We start from the raw sequence: 24,856 nt of genomic DNA on the forward strand, positions 1-24,856 counted from the left end.
ATTACCCGTTGATTTTAGATATACTTATTTCCGATTTTTCCTACAAGAACAACTTACTTGCATACTTTTAATTTTTTTTGCAGTCAACTCATTTTTCATCCAAAATAACATTGACGTACAAATTCACATTGTGTGAAAGTAAAGGTTATTTATTTAATACGCATGAATCTTGTTTATCTTAACCCTTTTATGAAAAAATCACGAAATAACGTCAAAGGATTTAGAAGAATTCAATGTTTGAAATCACATTAATCGCAATGTCTTATAATAATATTCGGTCCACAGCAAATCTCCGTCGGATGGCTAGCGAGACGGCTTGTCTGCTTGTTCCCGGTTCTCGCGCCCTTGTTTATCTGGGGGTGCCGGGTGCCGGGCGCCGGGCGCCGGGTGGTAGCGGGAGCGACGGCACGGCACGGCACCCCGCGGCAGTGCCTCCGGAACCCTCCCAGAGATGGGACGCCCGCTCGCCGCCCTAGCGTCTACCACGACCACGACACGCGCTTGCACCCAAACACATAGATGAATTCGATGAGAACTTCCACTCACTTGAATGCAAAAATGACTTTTTTTATACGTTTATATTGTGTAATATGGATAGCGCTATTGACTTCATGCAGCAGCACGACAGGTGAGTTGCAATTAGCATTTTTATTGAGTTTTCCAACAACTCGTGAAAAGTTTAAATGGAACGGTTTTAAAAGGTAATAGTAGTTAGGTATCAGATAAGTTATTAGTCATTACTAATAACTTATTCATTCAAAAAATGCTAAATGAATAACGAAACAATTGTTTGGTTGAATTATTGTAAAAATGTCAAAGTTCAATTAAAGAATGCATAAATATATGATCGATAGGCAATATACTTATAATAAACTCATCGAAAAGTAAACATAGTAGCCACACTACCCACACTTAAATATATGTCTATACATATCTATATACTATACTATACATATATAAGGAGACGTTTTTTTAGTTAATTAAAGTAAATAATGAACGATAAAATCAATCGGTTGTAATGTTTGTCATGTTTGTTCAAAAGGTAACAGACACAAAAAATGTTTACAAAAATCTATAGCCTCTCTGGCGCCGCATCGTTGTGCTATTAGTTGTATGGGCAATCTTCCAACTAGTACTGATACTCTTACTTTTTCTTTTCTTTGTTTCCTCTTTGTATATTGTTATCTGTCACATACATACTTACATATAAATAAGTTTTAAGCAAAAAATTTGGTTTAAATCTTTTGACAACCAGACACATGGTAAGAATTATAATTAATTAAACATAATATTGTCATTCCTTCGTTCCATTTTCATTTCAACTCAGTAATTAAGATTGTCATTATTTAAAAATATTATTGTTCTTAATTATAGATAGTCTGGTCTGCACCGTATATTAAGCAATGAAGAAAAATTGCTCTTGGTTCAACAAAAATAATCAAGGAAATAAATTCCGCGCTCCTTCAAGTATAAGATTTATTCAGAGGGTCGCAGACAAGAAGCACTTGTGTTCTATAACATAACTCAGTTAACAAGGGGCAGAATCACAAACAGAGTGTACAGGGGCCGGCTTAGCCGTGACGCATCGACGGATATCCGGAGTCATCCCCAGCGGCCATGACAGTTATGGATGTATTTTATCTTTGCAATAAACATTAGCGATGGGTAAAATCCCGCTTCTCAGATATGCTTGGGGATTGATTTCGTTTGACGCATCAAGTCTGACAAAATCTTAGGGGTTTTCGCGAAAGGGACTTTTGATTTAGCTGAGTTGTTTGTAAATAATCACCATTTTAAAATTAAATATATGAAGCATGAATTTCACATATGATTTAATTTGCTATAATTTTAAACCAAGGAAAATACGTTGTTCTTTGCACAATAATTTTCTTACTCATAGCGGCGATCACATATTTGGAACACCAAATAGAATTAAACACAAATTCATCATTAAGAGAATAAGAGCTTGTTTTAGTAATACCTATTCAGCACCATATCCACATTGCTACTATTGCTATAATAAATAAAATTAATTTATTTCAAGTAAAGAGGACTCATAATCACAATAATATACAATTAAATTAAAATTACATTACATAAAATAAATAACATTAACTATTTAACATTAAATAAATAACATTGCTATAATACCTACTAATAGTACGACCTTTTTATCTGACACATACTCATATGTAATCAGGCCTGTATAAAATAAGTGTATTCACTGCCTGATTTTTCATAATATATCATAATAATATGGTTATGCTTACGATTTCGGACCACTAAGTATGTATAAATTATTTGTTACACTTCATGGTTTCTTCTTATTTAGGTACTACAAATTAAGTCTGTTACGAATTTCCATGGTACTTAATCGTCAGCAATTTAAGTTTCAACCTGTAAATATGAGGAAGCACAAGAAGGATCGGCAGCATCATGTCCATCATTATTTTTTTATTTATTTATTTATTTAGATATTTAATTCAGGCAACAAGGCCCATATTACAAATACCTTACAGACTAACATACATATGTATTTTATAAACTTAAAACTAAACACTATTTAGACGACAAAACGGCGTGGCTTCGTTGTGTCGGCTGCTCTTGTGTCGGATTCGGCAGTTTGCCCCGGAACCTCCGAAACACGGCACCTTTCGGCCAGAAGTCGGCGCACTCGATGGTCTCCTGCAGCGGTCGCGGCACGCGCACCACAAAAGAGTTGAAGTGCAAGTAGTGGCGCGATCGAAGCTGGAACACCCTCAGCGTGTAGCCGGTCTTCTGGTGTACATACTCCACCACTTCAGCAGCCGTGGCGGTATAATGCAGGCGCGATACGTACAGCGCCTTACTCGGTGTAGCAATCCGCAAGCCAGAATTAGCCGGTTCGGCGCTACCACACTGAGTCTTACGAGGCGCCGTGCGCGCCTTCTTCTTTCTTGATACCAGTGTGAAATCCTCCTCATCCACACTGGCAACAGGGAGCTTCTCCTTGGGAGCCGCTCGATCTTCAGTACCGTTTACAGGTACACTAGCCCGGTTCGATGCGACTTTCGGACCGGCGACGACATCCGCGTAAACACGATGACGTGATTATGCTTCGAAGTTCCATGCTTTAGAAAATCCGTAGGCTGGTTATCGCTCTTCGTAGCGTACTCGTATGTCGGAAACACGGAAATAAAAGCACGTTTGACATTTATAGCAATCACTGGTTTTATTTTAATAGACTTGAAATTAAAATAACTTAAGATTGACCAAATAAAATGGAATTAAGAGCCAACAGGTTAGATAGAACACGAGCACCACCTCGGGCAGTTGCCAACAGAATCGACCGATATCGGCACTTACCTTCTACCCTATTCGAGGAGTAAACGCGGGTTGTAAGGGGATTGTAGGTATTACTACAATAAGAGCGGGTTTACTCCCCGAATAAATAAAATTATTTAGTTTAATTAGCAATAAATTATAAAATATCTTCTATATCTATATTATAATAACTCTAAATATTTATTACAATTTGACGTTTGATAAGTAAATGTTTGGGAGACCGAGCTTTGCTCGGAAAACATATAAAAACTCAAAAATGCTAAGATCTAGCTAGATCGATTTATCGCCCCTAAAAACCCCCATATAGCAAATTCCATCGAAATCGTTAGAGCCTTTTCCAAGATTCCCGAAATATATAAATAAATAAACAAGAATTGCTCGTTTAAAGGTATTCGATCAAAACAAAAATCTAAACTGCAATTATTGAATACTCTTTAGAAACAAATCGTTACGGGCATAATATTTAGCATCGTGCTGACACATATAATTATTAAACCGCTGAACTGTATATGGTATGGAGATATTTTGAGTCCCAGGGCCTTCCCCAGGGACCCAAAATGCACGCACAGCACATCAGATCACATATCTTTTATACTGGTACGTGGTCTGATGTGCTGTGCGTGCATTTTTACCATCAGTATTATTTAAGGTGTGTAAACTTTGCCCTGGATGACTAATAGGCGAGTTTGAAGTAACTGCTTGTACTTAAATAGACTCAGCGAGTTCAAATAAAAAACCGTGACAAACTCTAAGCAACAGTGTTTACGAGGCGGAAGTTTGAGCAGAGTAGCGCGCGATTCCAGTCCCATTCTCTAAAGTACTCTAACCTCGTAATACAACGCATACATCCCATACAAGTAGACTGTATAAATAGTAGGTATTAGAGTAGCTTCTCGCTGTTTAGCGAGAAATCTGCAGTACATGATCTCATCACTAAGTACAGCTAGCAAACAAATTGGCTTGGAACTTAATGTACAAAAAACAAAATTGATGACAAACTTCAACGAAACACCCATTATCATAGAAAACACAGAAATTGAATACGTAAAAGGCTCTTGTACTTAGGTAAACAAATATCTTTTAACGCATCAAACAACTTAGAAGAGATAGATCGAAGAATCAAGAAAACTTGGAATATGTTTTGGAGTAAGAAAGAAGTTCTAAAAAGCAGTCTCCCACTTCAATTGAAAAAGGTAGTAATAGACTCTTGCCTACTCCCAACTTTATGACATACGGCAGTCAAACATGGAAATACACCGAAGAAGCCAAAAACTAAATTAGTAGCTGCCAAAGGGCCATCGAACGGAATATTCTGAAAATAAAACTAAATGATAAGATAAGACATAGTGATATTAGAGCAAAGGCAAAAATAATAGATGCGTTAGAATACAGTTTAAAGTCCAAATGGAAATGGGCCGGCCATGTAGCTAGAATGCACGCCAAAAGATGGACTAAAGTGGCCACGCTGTGGAAAGGGCCAGACGGCAAACCAAACGCCAGGTGGTCAGATGAACTCCGTGACATAGACAAGGACTGGCACAATACTGCACAAGACAGAAAAAGATGGCAAGAGCTGGAGGAGGCCTTTACCCGTGACGGGTCCTAACCAAATTATATACCTACTTACAATAATAAAATAATAGTTTAAGGGTACAAAATATAAAAAAATAGATTTTAATTACCTTTTTGATATATTAATTTAACTTTTTGTTGTGGAATAAATGGGCTTTTTATTTTGTGTATTATTTACTAGAGTAGCTTTACTTTATAGGAAAAAAAAGTAAAATATCGTCACTTAATTGTTTAACACTTAACATTTTACAAATACGAGTATTGTAAAAGTTATTGGTAAAACTGAAGCTTAAAATTAATTGGTATTAATTTTTTCGTATAAACTTGTCATTGCCTTTATAACTGTGTTATTTGTCACTTTTTGATACAGCTATCAATAAGGATATATAATTATTTAGACTAGGCTTCATATATAGCAACAGCAACATCCCCATCAAAAAGGCGTTTGCAGAAAGTAACAATAAAAATATTTATCTTTGTTTAATTGGTATTAACCCTGAAACTAAAAATTAAATAAAAATTAAATTATTATTATAAATTTCAGAAAAGTTTATATAACATTGTTTTTAATATAATCAGAACACACTGTTAAAATCTTTCAGGTTTCTTATGAGCACGTTGTATAACCCGTAAGTAAATGGGGCATGTTATTCTTAATCTGATTGTTGTTGTAACTTAATCAATGGCTCCTTAATTACTCCAAAGAGTGTATCGTCCGTCCTAATGAAGTCAGTTTGTCCGGCTTTCTTTCTCGGCACGTAAAACAAAAAGAAACTTTTCATAAATTGGTTTGAAAATTGCAAAACTTTTTTCATAAATCAGTTCGCTGTAATAGCAGCGGTCTTTAAATTATTTAAATAAATCTTTTATTTCCTAACTTAAAAGTCTATATTTTTCCATAAATATTATATTAAATTATTTTGGTATAACTGCATATTTATCATTTGTATCAAATAATGACTTAAAAATAATAAAAAATAGACATCCTGTATTACGCCTATTTTGAATTTCACGGGCATATTAATCTCGGTATTTTGATAGGCTTGCGTGGGGATATAAATCCAACACGTAGAGGCCCCTTGGAGAGCTTTAATGTCATGTAGAACGCCTGCTGGAACCCGTTCACCCGTTACCTATAGTTATTACGATTCTGAATAAACTACAAATCAATAGCGGCATGAGGTCATTTCAACATTTTTAATGTTAATTTTAAGTAACTATTAACCTATTATCCTATAAAATCACAGTTCAAAATATTCTACGTAACTATGTACAATTGTTTAAATTTTGCAAGCAAGCAGGGGTTTGTTTGAATATGTAGGTAGGGCGCTAGATCAACTAAGTTATGACCTTATGATGCAAGAAATAACCCAAGCGGAGTGGCAAACCGTGCCAGGCAACATTTCCTAAGATAAAAGTGCAATGTCATTGTCACCACAGCCTGTACAACCACATGCTACATTAATATTACGTACCTACTCATATTTCTCTTTTTGGCGTGTAGGCTAATGAACACGTAAAAATGCTTGTATAAAATTTAAAAACTAATTAACATACTAACATTTATTATGATACGGACATAGTAAACGGACCATAGTTTGGTAGCTTGAATTCCCTAATCTTTGTTACATTTTATAAACCTCACAACTTAGGTTTGCGACATAAAGCTATTCGTAATTGTTGCTGGTCAACTGATAAAAATTGTATATATTAAATAATATATTAATATATTAAATAAACAGATGTATTTACAATTTAAGTATGTATTGCAAAAAACAAATTTTATGTTTTATCTAAAAAAAAATGGGTAATATTCGAGTACATAGGTACATAAGTAAACTATCCACTCGTGTTTATGGAAGTTCGGCGAACATAATGTACTTATGGATAAGTTGGGAATTGAAGTGAAAGCGCTTGTTTACCCTCTCGGTGACCCGGTCGGGCCGAAGGGCGGCCCTTCGATTTGCGACCTGCAATTCGAGCAGAACTATCAATTTGACTTGTGCACATTAAGAATACTACACAGAGTCACACAAAACAATAAATGAATTAGAGGGGCCTACTGATACCAATCCGCCGGACGATATCGGCCTGTCAGTTGTTCGGAGATGTCAAATTTTGCTTTTAACTGACCGGCCGATATCGTCCAGCGAACTGGTAATCTGTGGGCCCCTTAAGAGGGCTCAATGCACCTGTGTGAAACAACTATTTTATGCACCTGGTTACCATGGTTATGTTACCTGGGTCACACTCAGAAGTCGCTGTATGGAAATTTATAGCATCAAACAGGTCTTCTTTGGTTCGAATAATATTTAAACCATTTATTAATATGCTATTCAGAAAAAAGTGAATCAACTATTTTTTTCGTAATATTGTAATATTTGTAATTTTTTGGGGTATTTCGACTCAAAATCACAAGGCTATTGAATAAAAATAAAAGAAAATATGTGTCCTCAAATTTACATACAAATTTTCGGTGTCAGTCATGTGACGCACAATACGAAATGTGTGAAAAAGCACGTCACAAACCAGATTTTTTTTGGTACACTTTTTTACAGCATGTTTTCTAAAAAGCTTTGTAACCATTGTCACCTGGATCAGCTATCGATGTCCCTTCACAATATAACCAAAGTCGTTGACGGCTAAGAAAAGTTACATCAATGAATCTGTGTGTAATATACAAACTAATTTATTCATACAGATTACAGACATAGATGAAAATCTTATTCATCCCTATGAATAATTCAGATTTAATGGTTAAGTATTTCTTGCCAAAATGATTCACGCAAGTGGCCTATTCTCAGGATCGTGAAAGGTTTATATATTATTATATATATAATATATTTTTAGGATCACGATTCAATTCCATGTTCGTTCCCCATAGACTACGAATTCTCTAGACCGAGTTTAGAGCAATTATTTCATGCGTGGGGGTGCGCGACGACGTGAGCGAAGTCCCGTACCGTGATTGGTCCGTTCAAAGACACGGACGTCACACAAAGACACTTTCGACTCGAACATGGAGTAAAATTACCGTATGCGTGGCAGAGGGGGCGGGGGGGGCGACTATGCTCAGTCTGGAGGATGTTATGTCTGTGTCTTTCCCCGAGAAAATACAATTCCAAAAATAATATCGGTAGTTTTATAGTTAGTAACTCGTGCACTTTCTCACGAAATCTCGAGTTAGAGAAGCGGATCCTAACAATAAAAACCATAAAATGATGGCATACTACTGTTTTTTTATTAGACCTTTATTTAATAAACATCATTTAGTTTAAAACTCCAAATTATACTCAGAAATTTAGATACCTCTGTAATGACACTATTGGTATCCAGGTGCTGACTGATAAAAACGTTGGATATATTGGATATGATGTGATGAGACAATGTTGTAAATATACATTTATTTCTATTTTATTATCCATATAAAATTACATATTTACTTGAACCGCACTGTAAAGAAAGCTCGCGGAGGCAATATTTGTTATCCACTGGAAAGTCAACAACGTATAGTCCATCTAATGTTATTAAGGCGCGTAGGGTTTGTTACTCTCCATAAACCGAAGTGCAATATAATAAACCAAACTCATAGGTACTTTAATTGTGTACCAATAAAATTTAACAGCTTGAAGCCAAATTGTGGTCTATTAATTACCGACCATAGAGCACCACGAATAATTGCACCCGAACTTGATGTAATGGAACGGACCCCTCATTTAACTTTCCACCATCATTTGTGGTGAGTTATTAATTCTCACTCGTTACTGACTTGGAGCATAATCGTTAATATTTATGGTGCTAAGCGGTTTTACGATGGCCAAAATTTCAATGCGCTTTCCTAATAAAATAGCAAAAGAGTAAATCTAGTTATTTACGGTGAGCTCACAACTGATAAGTTCTTGATATTTTTTTTTCTACCTATTAGATCGTTTACAAATGCTTTTGACTAATAGTAATATGCCGATCACAATTTGTAGTGGAAATATTACATAAAATTTAAATGAAATATATTCCTAAATTTTATTTAACTTAATCGCTACCTTAAAAGTTGAATTTAATCCTAGTTAAAAAAGTATAATGAAACGTTTTTATCAGTATTAAATAAAATATTCTACTTACTTCGGAACATGTATCATCTCCTCCGAAAGCACAGTTGCAAGTGTCAATTATTCATCCGTTCGACGATAATGGAACAATCCTGTCGCCGGCGCCGAGTGAGCCTGTCAGCGGTACCCGTAATGTACCGATATTACGTTACGTGTATACTCCCCCACGAAAACCATCTCAGCTAGCTAAAATAGCAGGAGATGACAGTAACAATTACGTGTGCCTCAATTAACGTGTTTTCAACATTACACCATTAAAAACTGAACACGCTTAGTGATTGACTTGTTTTGTTATTATGATAATAAATATTAAGTGCTTGGTACGGCTCATGTCAACACCAGTGTTTTATAATACCACTACCTGTTGGTACTACGCGGCTTTACTTTTTAGAAATTGGACACGGACAACATTTTGTAAGCAATCGTTAGTATTAACCACGAAGGCATTGCGAAAATTAGGACTGCTATAGGCCATTTTCATACTATTAATAATAATAGAATATGTCTTTTGTCGTCTGATAAATAACTCCAAAAGGTCCAAAGTTGGTAGCCCTTTACGGACGGAAAAATATTTTTGCGAAAATGTTCTATATTTTTAGGGTTCCGTAATCAACTAGAAACACTTATTAGTTCCGCCATGTCCGTATCAAATATAATTCAGATGTCGAAAAACTTGATTATCTAATAATTCTGTATGTACGTTTTCTGTTCGTACCGCCGTTGAAAGCTTGTTTTAAAATATTTCAGTGATGATTTTTTGTGATGCTAAATAAATATTTACCACTTACATACTTGCACCTAGGTTGGTTTTTTGGTAATATAACTCCGTGTTGATGGTAATGAAAACTAGGTATGAGTTACTAGAAATAGATAACAACATATTTGCCAAACGTCATGTTTTCAACTTGATCTCAACGAGAGTGCGTGGTGTTAGGGTCAGGAACGCGCGGTGGCTCACTATCAGGCGCGCCGTATGTTTGTTTGCCACCCATGCGGTATTCAAAAAACATACTTAGTTTAATACTGTCACGAGCCACGAGGAGCCGTATTCGAATTTTTTAAAATATCAACTTGTGTTTACCTGAATGTATAGTTCACCTTGTGCGCGTCAGTATGAATATATTTACAAGCAAACCTACCGCTATAATGTCAATTGAATATCAAATAAAGTCGATTATTTTAAAATATTGAGTGCGGCTCAAGAACAACGCGAAGAAAAGCAACAATATTTTAATTATTTACTTTAACAACATTGAAACTCAAAGTTCATTAAAAGTAATGAGTACGTACCATTATAAACTTGATTACTGCACGTAGACATAAAACAGGCTTTATGTTCGCACTGAACTTTCTAACTGTAACACATTATATTGGTTACATTGCAACTTATAAAGATATCTTTTTTCATTTCAAGCTGTTATACTTCCACAAATTATCTTATAATTTGATATATTTACTTAAATGGCTGATAACGAACCAATAACTATTGAAAGTGACTAACTGAATTTGAGTTCCGGTTAGTGACCACAAAACTGAAATTGACCTGTAACATTATAATTATACATTATTTATCACTTTTATCAGTGCCATTATTGTTTAATTTGCAGGTCGGGAATTACCTACCGGGCAAAATGTAGTGTCAGTAGCGCCTATAGAAGTTCCCGACGGTAAGTCTAATTTCTTGATATATAACAGTTATAAGGGCACTTAAGTGAGATCGCTTATAAAAAATATGTTGACAGCTAAATTAAATTAAATTAAATAATTATTTATTTCAGAAGATTATTTTCCATAATAAGGTTCTTTGAAAATTGAATATTTAACTGGGTTGAATCAATTCAAGATCTGATATTCAAATGTTTCAATCACAAATCCAGCTCGGTTCAACGCATTAGCGAATACGTCATCTGTATGTTCCCACACATTGCTATTCATTACACTCAGCTGAGGGACACATTTTAAGTACGCTTATCCTTTAAGTCGCAACAAATAGAGCTAACAATTATGTCAAGAAATTTTCCTTTTTTTTAATCATTGATTATATCACAGCGACCCATTTGCATATAAGGGTAGGTACTTACTTATTTTTAAACTTAACGTTTTAGATTAAGTAAGTTTTTTAGCGTGATCTTTCTTATTCGTTATTGTGGAAGTGAAAGAGTGATATCGCGACAAACCGCTATTTGTCGTTGGCGGGCCGAGCATAAATCAAGCACCCCTATCCGTCGCGTCGCGAGCGGGTCGGCGCGGCGCCGGCAGACGCGCCGCTAGCGTCGCGGCTCCGTCGGCCTGTGGCCACGCGTGTAGCGTTTGCGACAAGCGTCACTTGCAATGTTTGTTTGTAGCTTCAAATATCAAATTTTCGAGTCAACTCTTACAAGCGAAATCAGACCCACTTCCCATTATTCAATTGACGTGAAACATCACATTCGTATCTAACTTGGGTGACAATGCAATGTTATGGTATTAATCTATGATACAGAGATGACAGGAGGTGGCCATGGGGACTCTGTGATAAAACAACGTTACATAATAGTTTGCCCGATTAACCTGTGATTGGGTTTGTTAGAATTATCTCGGCGAGTATTAGTTGCCTGTAATGTTGCAAAGAAAAGTACAGTCAAAATTTGACAAAATGCTTTTAGTTATATAAATTTATAATGGATACAAAATACGGTTACATACAGTCATAAGGTTAGACATCTACATAATCAATTCACTGCTATTGGAATGCCCAGTACCTACAAAAACTTGAAGAATACGATACCTACACATGTTTTTTAGCTGAAAACTACTCTATAAGCTCAGTTGATGTATTATTTTAAAATGGCGTTCTGATTAATTCTATCAAGTAAAAGCCAGTGGACATTTTTGTTTAAGTAACTACGTACTGTAACTGACCGGTTAGAAATCATTGAAAATCTGAAAATTTATATCAAACGCTCCCGCCTCATAATGTATATGCATCCGGGCGAATCGCTTAATATCTTGCGACTCTTTCCTTTGGGACTGAAAGATACTATTTCGTAAACACCGAATTTGTTTAAAAAAAACCGTAACAGGACATTTTACTGTGCAATTGGATACAGAGAATAAATTATATTACAATTAATTACATTCTGACTTTAGACTAACCTGACTGTTTAAAAAAAAATATCTAGAACTACATAAGTTCAATGGACACTTGGACAGAATGGACAGCCAATTCGGACAGTAAGGCTTAAGTTAAAAGAATAGGTATCTTTTTACTTACCTAACCCTTTACTTAAAAATTTAGTGCAAATAAATAAATATATATTTTCGCACTTTTTTCAATAAAATGGAGCAAGCCTCCGGATATTGTTTCGCGATTTCGGGGTTGATTCGGGGGTGGTTAAGTTGCTTTTTTATAAAATATCGTATAATATTTCACCTACCTAAATCAGCTACTTTTAATGAAACGTCACAACGATTTGTACTGGAAGTTAATTAATTATTTAATGGTGTTTGTATTAACTAATTAATTTTAACATTAAATTTAAACTACTAACGTCACGCATGATTTACTGATTATATTTTAACATTGCAGTTTATCGATAATTAGCGCTGGTGGCCTAGCGGTAAGAGCGTGCGACTTTCAATCCGGAGGTCGCGGGTTCAAACCCCCGCTCCGTACCAATGAGGTTTTCGGAACTTATGTACCAAATGTCATCTGATATTTACCAATTGCTTTTCGGCAAAGGAAAATATCGTGAGGAAACCGGACTAATCCCAATTCCAAGTCCTAGTTTGGGACTCAGGGTTGGAAGGTCAGATGGCAGTCGCATTCGTATAAACTAGTGCTACGTCAATTCTGGCGATTAGTTGAGGGGCCCCCGCGAGGAGGAAGCAGTTTATCAATAACATTTTTGTAAATATCGTAAACATATGTATTGTATCTATTAAAAAAAGGATTGTTTACTAAGCATAATTTACATGATTAAAGTAAAGCTTGATATATCTTGAAAAACATTATCTCATACGTTTTTCAATATTTAAGTGAGGTAGACGTCCGAGTGCTCGTCACTGTCCCAGTAGGTACATGACGTCTCTTAACTTACATACATCATTAGAAACAGAGGTGTCGAGTAAACTATTGCCCCTTAACACTAAAGTTATAATTTAAGTTTTGGAGGGATTTTAACATAGGAATAGATTAATTATTACGTACAAAAAGTTATATCAAATTGTTTATAATTACTCACGTTTACAAAAATACACTAAACTTAAGAGTGTGTCACCGAGATCATTATAGCGACAGTAATAAACATGTCAACTTTTTTTTTATTATGAATGGGCTTACTCATGGCCACAGACTAGCCGAGGCGTAGACGTGGCCTACGATGGAGCGAGCTCGCCCAGAAGGTGCCTGTTCACTCTTGATTTGAAGGTTGCCGGGTTATAAGAACACGGAAATGTAGACGCCGGCAAGGAATTCCATTCCTTGGCAGTGCGCATAAGGAAAGTAGAAGAACATGGATAAATAGTATCTTATCTTGAGAATGATAAAAAACATATTATAAATAAATAAAATACGCTAAGGAAGTAGGTAAGTATTATTTTACCGCGCGTCGGTAACATAATGTCGACTATTAAGGGATGGGATCCCTAAAACTTGAATAAAAATTAACTATACTTGAATCTGAATAGGCAAACTTTATTTAAAATATAAACTATAAATGGCAGGTCGTTTATTTGAGTCTATCTGGGTACCTAGGGGATTGGGGGCCAGGTGAACTGAAGATCTAATAGTACATTATTGTCGAGGCTCGGAAGTAGCTACTTGCAGGCTGAGGATTCGTTTTAAACGGACGACCTTGGGAGTCCGTTTAATTGAATCCGAAGCCAGCAAGTAGCCTTCCAGCCGAGTCATATATAGTGCTTTTCTCAAAAATGGTGCAAGAAATATAAATATCATAGAAATATTTTACAAAACCAACGTTCTTACGTATATATTTTCACAGAAAAAAAGCCCTTGCCGCCTTTTTATTTTTTTTTAAATAAAAAAATAGAAGTGTATTTTTCTGCCGAAAATACGCCAACCTATTTGAGACAACTAAACAGTCGCGGTACTAATCATCTGTTTGGCTGTTTAATGGGCCTGTGCCTTCATTTAATATGGCCATATCAAATTTTAAAAAGTTTGGAACTCGACAAATAATGGAATTTGTATGCAACATTGCAGTCCCAAAAGCGAGACTGCAATGTTTTTAACTTTTTAATTTTTGAGTGACCATAAACTACGCGCTTCGCGACCTATTTTTTAGACGGCAAAGTCGTCCTCGCCGTCCATTTTTGAGAAAAAATGTTTTATTTTCTCGCTGGATACACTAAATTGGCTAACGGCGCGATTCGGGAAATGAATTAGAGATTTACTAGATACGATATAGTAAAGATATGTGACGTCCCACGGTAAAGGTACCTTATGGCGGATGGCGCTTATGCTATTATTAACGCCGCTCCCAATATTATTGCGGCGCTATGCGACGTAACCAAGCGCCAGCCGCTATTCAGTACCTCTTTCCGTGGAACGTCACATATCTTCACTATTTCATATTTAGTGAATCTCTAATTAAATTCCCGAATCGCGGCGCCAGTCACCATAAGGTACCTTTTGTCAGTGGATCGTCATATATCTTTACTATTTCATATCTAGTGAGTCTCTAATTCACCCGAATCGAGCCGTAAGCCTGTTATTTTGATCCACAGCGCTTTTGTTATAAGTCAGTACGACACTGCAAAGCTCGTCTAATTCGTTTTCTAATCCCAAAGTCTGGCATACCTAAACGTCATTCACCCAAGTGGGAACGATTAGTTGACTGAGTAGTCTTAGTTGAGTAGTAGGTATTTATTCATTAAATCGCTTGTAGATACTTCTCGTAATCGCCCCGCCCCCAGAACACTTCAAATAGTAGATTGTTAACCAGGGGTGGAAAGTGAACAATTTCACCCGAGATATTTTCCGCCAATAGTTCGAGGGTGAGATGGTTACTTTTACCCGAGTTAAACACTCTACTTTTCATTTCGACTATGAGGAAAGTCAAACAAGAAATGTAGGTTGATTATTGGTAATATTATCATTAATTCAATCAGTTTCACTTTTTTTAAGGCGCGTATACATTAAGGCCGTTTCAGATACATCCCAATTTAAGATCGGATTATCTATGCCATAGATTCTATGGTTTTCGATTTTTTCCGATCAAAATGTAAACGGCGCCAATTTCAGTCATGCGGAAGCTAATATGAAAGCTTTTAACTGAATAATATGCTGTTGCTCGAACTAAATATTAAAAAAAAAATTACTTTCCACCCTAGGGTGGGAAATGAAATTTTCCACCCAGTTATCAGCCTATGAAAGGTGAACTTTCCGAACAGGAGAGATGAAAAAGAATTTTATATGAATTTTAATATTTTTACAGAACATGTGGTGCTACTTTACCGCACAAGTGCCATGATTAGCATATTACTAGCATAGTACGTAACTATGTCGAAAATTTTTAGAAATGTGCGAATAGGTAATTCGCAACTCGTGTCGATTTAAAACACTCCCTTTGGTACCTAGTACTATTATTTATTTTGTGCCTTTGGTCGTATTTTAGTTTATCGCCGTTCGTTTCAAATTGCCTATTTTTCGCACTTGTATCGCAGTGAACTATTACGAGTGTCTAGTAATTTTTGTCTCACTTGATAATTTTAATTTCAGAATCCATGTACCCGAGGTTCGCTGAACCAATTCCGAATGTCACGGTGACAGTGGGCAGAGATGCGTTGCTCGCTTGTGTCGTCGATAATTTACGTGGGTTTAAGGTAGGTATCTCTGTTTTTCAAGATTAATAGTATTTTCCTGAAACGCATATAAATAAATGGCTTCACATTTATAACGATTTATGCTGAATAACTTCACTACAAACTTCCTTACTGAGACAAACATCCTATCTTATGTACATTATATAAATATGTAATACATGTTTTAATTTTAAATGTCTATTCTCTTCACTCACATTTAACTACAAACCCTCCGGCTTTAGTTAAATGTTTATAGGTACCTATTTATGTGGAACGAAGTAATAAAAAATGCTTTTTTTTGCCAAAAAACAATGTTTTACTTTTATTACTTTAGTTACATTTCATGAAATTCTGTATTGTATCTTAACCAGCCGTGAGTTACTAAAAGGTGTTTATCAATTTAAGGCTCAACCTTTGAACTCCATTTGTTCCTTACATTCCCTTAAATGCCCTCACCCCTATCTTTATAAAACAAACATATTAAAGCCTTGACACCTATAAATAAATAAGAACGTGACGTTGGTGTACAACGTGACACACAGTTAAAATTTGATGGCTTCCTTTACAAACATTCATAATTCTTTTTTCTCGCACGAACTCGTACTTTTCTTTTTTATTGTATCTTTATAATTCGTTTATTATTTGACGACCATAATACGAAATCATGTAAATTAAAATAGCTTAACAAAATGATAATAAGTATATGGAAACATTGGAAACTGATTAAATCTCGTATAATAAATTTAAAATATACCCCGACGTTATCCCTTAGGGGTGCTAAGATGATAGCTTTTTTTAATGTATGTACGAGTATAAACCTATATTTGGGTAAGGAGATTAAATTAATGAATTAAAAAATTTAAAAATATTTAAATAAATATTTCAAAATCAACAGTGGTTTACATACCCGTAATAAGCATTAGGGCCTTTTAAAGTAAAGATTTAAGAGGCACAGGCGGCCTAGCCTAGGTGACGATCGCTTTCGCTTCGCCATCGAATCGCTTTGTGTCTCTCTATCACTCTTCCATAGTAGTGTGACAGTTGCGTTTCGTTCGCTACATTGCATGCGATTGATTGCGATTGGCATGTATTAAAAACAAATGAATCACATTTAATAACAAAAATATTAGTATCCCCCATTGTAAAATCTGCTGATTTATTTTATACCTGGTAGGTGGCATGGGTCAGAATGGACACGCAGACAATCCTGAGCATCCACCACAACATCATAACGCAGAACCCGCGCATCAGCCTGTCATACAACGACCACCGGTCGTGGTACCTGCACATCAAGAGCGTGCAGGAGGTGGACCGCGGCTGGTACATGTGCCAGGTCAACACCGACCCCATGCGCTCCAGGAAAGGATACCTGCAGGTCGTCGGTAAGCATATCTAATAGTAGACACATTTTTGTCGCGGCAAAGGAAGGCTTGTATTCACCACAGAGAATTTTACGAATTTTGAGCACGTTTGAGCGTCCTCTGAGGCTGTACCAGGCTTTGTGGCAGAGTGCTGTACGTAGGACGGGATCAGCGTATCTACGCAAGTCACGCCCCGTGCCAAGACCGCCCTAGAAACCATGGCACCAGTGAAGCGAGCTAACGCCAGGATTCCCGACCCTCCAAGCTGACTCCATATCCGCTAAGCCTGTCACTACTATATCAGCGGGATTAGAAACGTTAAGGATACTTACTACTAATGAGGAGCGTAGTGCTGTAGATAGATGAAAGCAGGAAGAGCCAGTTCGCCCGTGGAGCAAATGACGTTATTGAATTGATGTCTGTTAATATTTTAGCGCCAATTAATTTAATTAAGCATCACATAGTGTTCATTATACTATTGATAAACGGCAGCTAAATTAAGCCTACCAAAATATAAAGAGCCTGAAATAATCATTGGGCTTCTAAAATAATTACTTGGCATCTAATTTTCTAAACAGAAGCGTTGGTACTATTTATAAATAAAATAAATAATTTATTAATAAATATTTTACGATTCTCTATAGGTATTGAGGTGAAATAGTAGTACTAAATTTATATTAACCGGATATCATGTGGACTGTCATGGATTGCAGTTCATTATTTTGCCACAATCTCTTCCTTTCAGTGTGTTGTTATTGTGATAACGAAATGGGGCAATTTAGATAAGTTGTTTTATTTAGCATAGCTTTTGTTACTTCAGTTAGTCTTCTATCTATTTAATAAAGTGGATTTTTTGGTCCGTGTGATTTGGTAGACGAATAAATTACGTTTTAACGAAACATGAGTTAAAAAGTGAATAACATTCTTTTATTTTTGCACAATCCATAACTAAATATTACTTATAGGCTTTGTCCGTTAGTAGGTACACCTGCATGAAATATGATGTTTTTCGAGCATGTGTGATGAAAAAAACTCTTATTTCTGTGTGCTTTAGACCTCGGAAACCACCACGGCACCGCCATTTTGAAAAAAAAAATAAACATTCAATCGCAAAAACATTCTATATAAGTACATAGTTATTAAACCTACAGACCAAATTTCATGATGATTAATTGAGAAATGCGATCTGTAGGGGAAAATAGCAGTATTACGAAAGCATTTTTGCCCAAACTGAAAAAGACCTGCGCTGCACTCGGTCAATTAACAGAACCACATTTTTTATTGTAAGACGTTAATTACATTATAAAAAATTAACAGTGCCTGTGGTTAACTTTTCAGTAAAAGTTCAATAACATTTGTTGTGTGTAGTGTTTGTTAACTTGCAACGTACTTAATGCTAAATTTTAAACGTTTATAATATTATAATTTTTGTAATTTGATTACTACCTAAAACCAGCCAAACTTTACATAAATTTTACATAACAAGTATAATTAGATGCCACTAAAATATAATGTTATGAAAATTCAGGTACTAAATTTCTACCTGAAATTATTCCGGTATGCCTAATGGAGTGATTTCTAATAAGCCCAAATTAATTCAGAGAACGCTTATCGTTATTAAATCTGCAATATAATTTAATACATTATATAACTCAAAATGCCTATAAAGGGTATTTTTTTATTGCTTTGATTACTTATGTGTATATACAATCAGAATGAAGTAGCTTACTGTACAATCGTACACGTGTAAACCTAACTTATATCTAGAGAGTTTTTTATTATTCTTATATTTTCTTTATATAATAGCGCGTGCGGTACTAATTGCGACTCTAACATTGAAGATTTTTCTACTAAGTACATACTTCAACCCTTCATTTTACAGTTACGAGCACAAATTAAAGTAATTAAGATCTGCAATAAAGTATTTACCTACGGGCACCGCTGTAACCAGACCTAAGCGTAGCGCCATTAGCAGAACTAAAATCAACAAAACCAACTCAAAAAAATCCTAATTTCACCTAGTAAAAAAAAAATTATACCTAATAATGCCCACTTTTTGGTACTTACGGAAAGCTAAGTGTCTTTAGTCATAATTGTATTATGATTTAAATATTATTGTCTAAAGTTTATACAGGTAACGACACTAAAGATTATTATCAAAAGTAATTATATGAACACCATTAAGACATGTGACTAAAACACAAAAATGACATTCAATGTTTCTTATCTTTATCATCGCTGTTCTGTCGTAATTATGTGAGTTCCAGACAATTTGTTATTGTTTAGTGCCTCCATCAATCATCGACAACATGACGTCGACGGACATGGTGGTGCGTGAGGGCTCGGACGTGACCTTGGTGTGTCGCGCCAGCGGCTACCCCGAGCCCTATGTCATGTGGCGTCGCGAGGATGGGCAGGACTTTAATTATAACGGAGAATCAGGTAAACTATAGCATCTAAACTGTTTAGTAACACAAACAAAGATAAACTATGATTTAGCATTAAGTGACAAGCGATTTGTCAAATTTTGCTCATCAGTCTCATCATAATGTAGTCATTTACGAGTAGGTATATACAGTCGCCATCATATATATCGGAGCGGCCAAGGTGCTCACAAATATCTGAGCACATTGTGAACACCTTGGCCGCTCCGATATATCTGATGGCGACTGTAGTACGGTAATTGTAGCTGTAAATTGGCTGGTAACAACGACCTGTCGGTTTCAATTAAGTTCCTTAGGTAAAAAAAAACACGATATAAGAAGAATAATATTTTAGGGTCAACCTCAACGGTTCAATAGATTCAAGTGATAGTAGTATAATTGTGACTGCTACACAAAATTACGTTACGTAAAACAAAATTACGTTTACGAACGGCTTTAAAATACGAGTTGATTCGCTTCGCTCGTTGCATAAACGGACCACACAGGTGTTAATGCCTAATTATTCATGTACCTACCTATGCACCGTTTCCATAGATAGATACATACGAGTATATGATATTTGTGCCAACAAAACAGTTTATCTTTATACTGGTCGTAATTTACTATTTTTGAACACATCATAGAGGGTTTATGAAATATGTGTAAATAAACAGTTTTTTAATAAAATTGCAGACAATACTAACGATCACAGACAGACAGACAGACATGTCGAAACTATAAGAGTTCCTAGTTGATTACGGAACCCTAAAAAAGGGCCGACAACGCGCGTATTAATACTCCTGAAGTTTCAGGCGACCTTAGGCTACGGTGACTGCTTACCATCAGGCGGGCCGTATGCGTGTTTGCCAACGTGGTATAAAAAAAAATTATTATTTTATTAGGTACCTGAAGACCGGTACATTTTCAAAGGTTTAATAATAAAGTACAATATGCATTATAATAAAAATAATGTGATCAAATTAAAGTACCTACTAAGTACTACCTACCTCTAGGACTTCTACTACTACTAGTAAGCCTACACTGACCAAATACCTTACTATGTATTTTAAAACTAGTCATGATTTTTGTTAACAGTAAGCGTTGTGGATGGTGAAACCCTGACCATAGCCAAGGTGTCTCGTCTCCACATGGGGGCGTACTTATGTATAGCATCGAACGGGGTGCCGCCGTCGATAAGCAAGCGCATTATGCTAATGGTGCAATGTGAGTATACCCTTTCAAGCCAATTTGACTGTGTCATTGTAATGCTGAACTTTCACTATGCTATTGCAAATATCTAAGCTTAACAAATATTTAAACAGAACATACTTGATTATCAACGTGTTTTACGGATCATTTTGACAGTAATTGTAATATCGTCAGCGGCCAGCTAAGTCTAATTAATTTTAACATTGACCTAATATCGTTCGAGGGAACGGACATATGTCTAATAAGTTACTAGATATGTCAAAAATAGGTAAAATAATATTAAGTTATAACTTGTATACTAATCTGTTACTAATATTCCAATGTCCATATCTGTTTTGTAGTTCCACCGATGTTATCAATACCTAACCAGTTGGAAGGCGCATATGTAGGTCAAGATGTTACCCTGGAGTGTCACACCGAGGCATACCCCTCCTCAATAAATTACTGGACCACCGACCGAGGAGATATGATCATTTCTGGTAATTGTGACAATATAAAAAAATACTAATTGCCATAATTAAACAGACGCTTCTTAACTCAAATCACGCAATATCACTCATGCATATATAAATTAAGCACACGTTATTCCTATAGAACATACCTATGGTGATATACATATCAAATACAGTATGGCTCGATTGTGTTGTTGATTTATGGCTTCATAATGAAAATAGTTTCTCTTGTATCGATGGAAGCTGAATCGAGAGCGTCCCGAATTTATTCACTCGTGCTGAATAGAAAGTTACTGAATGAAATACGACTGTGAATTACGCTTTATCGACACATATGAACTTTTTGGAATATTTCACGTACCTAACAATTTGTTTAATGTAAAACTAAGTAGTTAAAGCAGCGAACAGATAATAGACGCAAATTTTGACGTGGTGAACGCAGACGTAACTAGATAGAGAGTTACGGATGCTTTATCCCATCAATATCAATTTGATATCCACGATTATCATATACGTGCACAACTTATTGAACTCATTTCGATGGTAAAAATCCTGTTGCACGAAAATACCGATATATTTTTAAGTCGATTGCTATAGGTAATTAAAATCTATAAACACTCTTTAACTCAAGCTCTTAGAATTTAATTGAAATTGTAAGATACAGAGGTTTTACATTTAAGCAGAAATGGAAATTGTAGGTGGCAAGTATGAAGCTTTCCCTATGGACAGCGGCTACAACAAATTCATGATGCTCAAGATAAGAAACATTACCAAGGAGGACTTTGGCTTCTACAAGTGTATCGCCAAGAATTCTCTGGGAGAGACTGACGGCATTATTAAACTGGACGGTAAATGAAACTTCAAGCTAATAAGTAGCTAGATATTGCGATGGAATCTTGTAATTAATTTTCATTTACCTCTTGTTGATATAGAAATACCGGCACCACCATCAGCGTTTTCTACGACGCCAAAAGCAGTTTTGGACAACCAAACATTTAAGAAAAAAGGTAGGCATCAAAATTATTACATAATTTATGTTAAACCTTATTACACAAATATATGTATACAAAAAACGTATTTTATCACACAGGTCGTCACGAAAACTCAGTAACCAACGATGCAGTAAGCTCAAACTTTCAAGGAGAGGTCTACGGTGAACAAATACGGACGTTTGGTAATTAATTTAATAAATATTTCATTAAAATAAATATTGGAGGCTTGAGTTCCGTCAGCGAGGAATGCAAATAACGAACCATTATTTGCCTCTCCAGTGTTAGGAACAGGTTATTAAATTTCATGTTAATGAAAAATAAAAACAATATTATTCAGTATTTCACCTGTTCGGCCACTTTTTCAAATGTTTAGTACTCAGTCGAATGTTTATGGTTGTTTTAACCAGTTTTAAAATTGATTACTAGAAATTTCATTGGTGCGATTTATACATGTTTGTAAATTTGTTGAAACGATAATTATTTATGTATCGTAGGTAGTGAATGTATGTTTACATTATTCGCTATTTGTGTACGTGTATTTAAAATCTAGTTGCATATTTGCTTTTTGTTTTCTTTGCTCAACTTTTATATTTTTTTTACTCACGTTACTTGTTTTTTGCCTAGTGTCCATAAACAAAGTTTGTCTGGAAGAGATCGCTTTTTAGCAATAAGACCGCTTGTTGTCTACCATATTTTAAGTTATAAATCTTAATTTGTGTTGACATTTATTGCATCTTTTGTTATTGGTGTGAAAATAAATTTATTGTACTTAAATCTGGAAAAATGATAATATACGACCAGAAATTTTAATTTTATTACACGCCAATAAGTTTGACTGTTATAATTACCGTTTTGTTAATAATAGAATAGATTGCTACAATTTACATTTGACGTAGTGCTAATTAATTTTTAATTTTTGACAGGATTCGGTGACGAAGAAAATTCCTCAAACGTCAGGAGAAGCAGTATAAAATACGTTTTTATTCCTTTTTGTTTCATTCACTTGATAAACACATTAAGAAATTGGGTACTGTCTTGATGATTCATTTGTAAACATCCATCCAGCTTTCACATTATTAAATTAACTGTGAAAATCTTTGTCTCTTTTCTCGTGAGCTGAACAGACAATAAGTACGTATTGTATGTATTGTATTTCGACAAACTTAAGTTTATGATACAGTATACCTACGATGTACCTACCTTAAAATTGAATACATACCTACATGTCTATATTCCAGGACAGGATGCCCAGTAGAAGTATAAACTACTTAACTATGGGATTCTGTTGTACAGATACATTTTACATTTACACATACACAATTTACATAATCAAGACATATTCCATTTCCGGTTCCCATAAATTCAGTTAAAATAGTCCCTGGCCGCTAGCTACATACATAAGCGCGTTCTAATGCAGTATTAATAGTAATCAATAGTAAATTAATGAATATTTTTAGTACAACCTCTGCTTTAAATCTAATGAATATCGAACCATTGTACATTCGCGCTCTTTATAAGTACCTACAAGCCTGGTGGTTTTTCCAGTAAAGATAAAGATAAAGATAAAAAATAGTTTATTCAAGTAGGCATATTACAATGCGCTTATGAACGTCAAATAAACCTTTACCGGCTCCAACCGTACACCTCTGCCCCGAGAAGATTTAAATCCCCCCTCAATTGGAGGAGGGTATCCCAATATGGGATATCCCAGTATTCAGTTCGTCCGATAAAACATCTCCGGTAACTAGTTTATGTACCTTCCTATTTTATCCATTATATTCTAAAATAAACGTCTTTAAATGCTTTCAAAATGCGCAACTGTCTGTAAATATAAAAACTTCCAATCCAACCAAACAATCCAAACTAATAATTATAAATGTAATGTTAACTTGGCTATAACTGACGTCATTTTAACAAAATTTATCATGTTTTTAAAATTAGAAAGAGGAGATGGAAATGATACAGACACAAACGTAGCGTGGACGTAGCTGCGGCCAGCTTATTAGCTTATAATTTATATAATATGAGAAAAAAAACTCTGCAACACTTTCAAGGGCAAAGTACTGATTCGGTTTCCATAATATTTAGTTTACGTAAATATATTACCCTAAGCATGAACATGCTACTTAAAAAAAAATCAAAGTCTGGGGAAAGAAAGAATAATACAGGCCAAATATCAGCCACTAACACACCTCACAGTCAAACAAATACATATAATAAAGTTACAAAATTAAAGCAACAAGCATACAACGTAGGTTGTTCGAATGAGTGTCCAGTTTGTGCTTTCCACATAGGTCAGTATCAAAGTTTGAAGTGAGATATAAATACACTCAATATCGACGAAAATGGATTAGTTAGAAAAGTGACATGTTTTTAATTAGTTATGTACACTTACGGAAGTGTATTTATTATGGTGTTTTTGTTATAGGTACATTTCTTGTGAACAATTTATCTTGCTCATCCTACATATATGAGTAGGTGTATACTAATAATTCAATCAAGCATCCGTTTTGTTTACTTGTTAATGTCATAATGATAAATCATACCGTTAGGTGACATTACTTATTGTTGTTAAGTAAATGTCATGACCTGAATGAATGATAACACCCACGT

General features: G+C 35.2%; 1 protein-coding gene across 3 annotated transcripts; it reads left to right on the forward strand.

Moving 5' to 3' along the window:
- The first annotated feature begins 319 nt into the window (after positions 1–319).
- Positions 320–23,435, forward strand: LOC134675180 (lachesin-like). 3 transcript variants are annotated; one of them, XM_063533382.1, is made up of 11 exons: positions 321–628; positions 10,610–10,669; positions 15,724–15,827; positions 16,981–17,188; positions 19,454–19,609; positions 20,686–20,814; positions 21,141–21,278; positions 21,935–22,099; positions 22,184–22,258; positions 22,342–22,425; positions 23,167–23,435. In XM_063533382.1, the coding sequence occupies exons 1-11, from the start codon at positions 520–522 to the stop codon at positions 23,280–23,282; spliced, it is 1,344 nt and encodes a 447-aa protein (XP_063389452.1). In that variant the 5' UTR covers positions 321–519; the 3' UTR covers positions 23,283–23,435. The 3 variants fall into 3 exon arrangements, with proteins under 3 accessions (XP_063389469.1, XP_063389452.1, XP_063389460.1); XM_063533390.1 differs by having other exon boundaries at positions 330–628; positions 21,950–22,099; XM_063533399.1 differs by lacking the exon at positions 10,610–10,669 and having other exon boundaries at positions 320–628.
- The last annotated feature ends 1,421 nt before the right edge of the window (positions 23,436–24,856 follow it).

This window comes from Cydia fagiglandana, chromosome 2 (assembly GCF_963556715.1).
Source record: "Cydia fagiglandana chromosome 2, ilCydFagi1.1, whole genome shotgun sequence".
Taxonomy (NCBI): domain Eukaryota; kingdom Metazoa; phylum Arthropoda; class Insecta; order Lepidoptera; family Tortricidae; genus Cydia; species Cydia fagiglandana.

Coding starts and splice junctions, on each gene's coding strand:
- LOC134675180 (XM_063533382.1), top strand. CDS start 520: ATGAATTCGATGAGAACTTCCACTCACTTGAATGCAAAAATGACTTTT. Junction 15,828..16,980: donor ATAATTTACGTGGGTTTAAG/GTAGGTATCTCT, acceptor TATACCTGGTAG/GTGGCATGGGTCAGAATGGA. Junction 20,815..21,140: donor CATTATGCTAATGGTGCAAT/GTGAGTATACCC, acceptor TCTGTTTTGTAG/TTCCACCGATGTTATCAATA.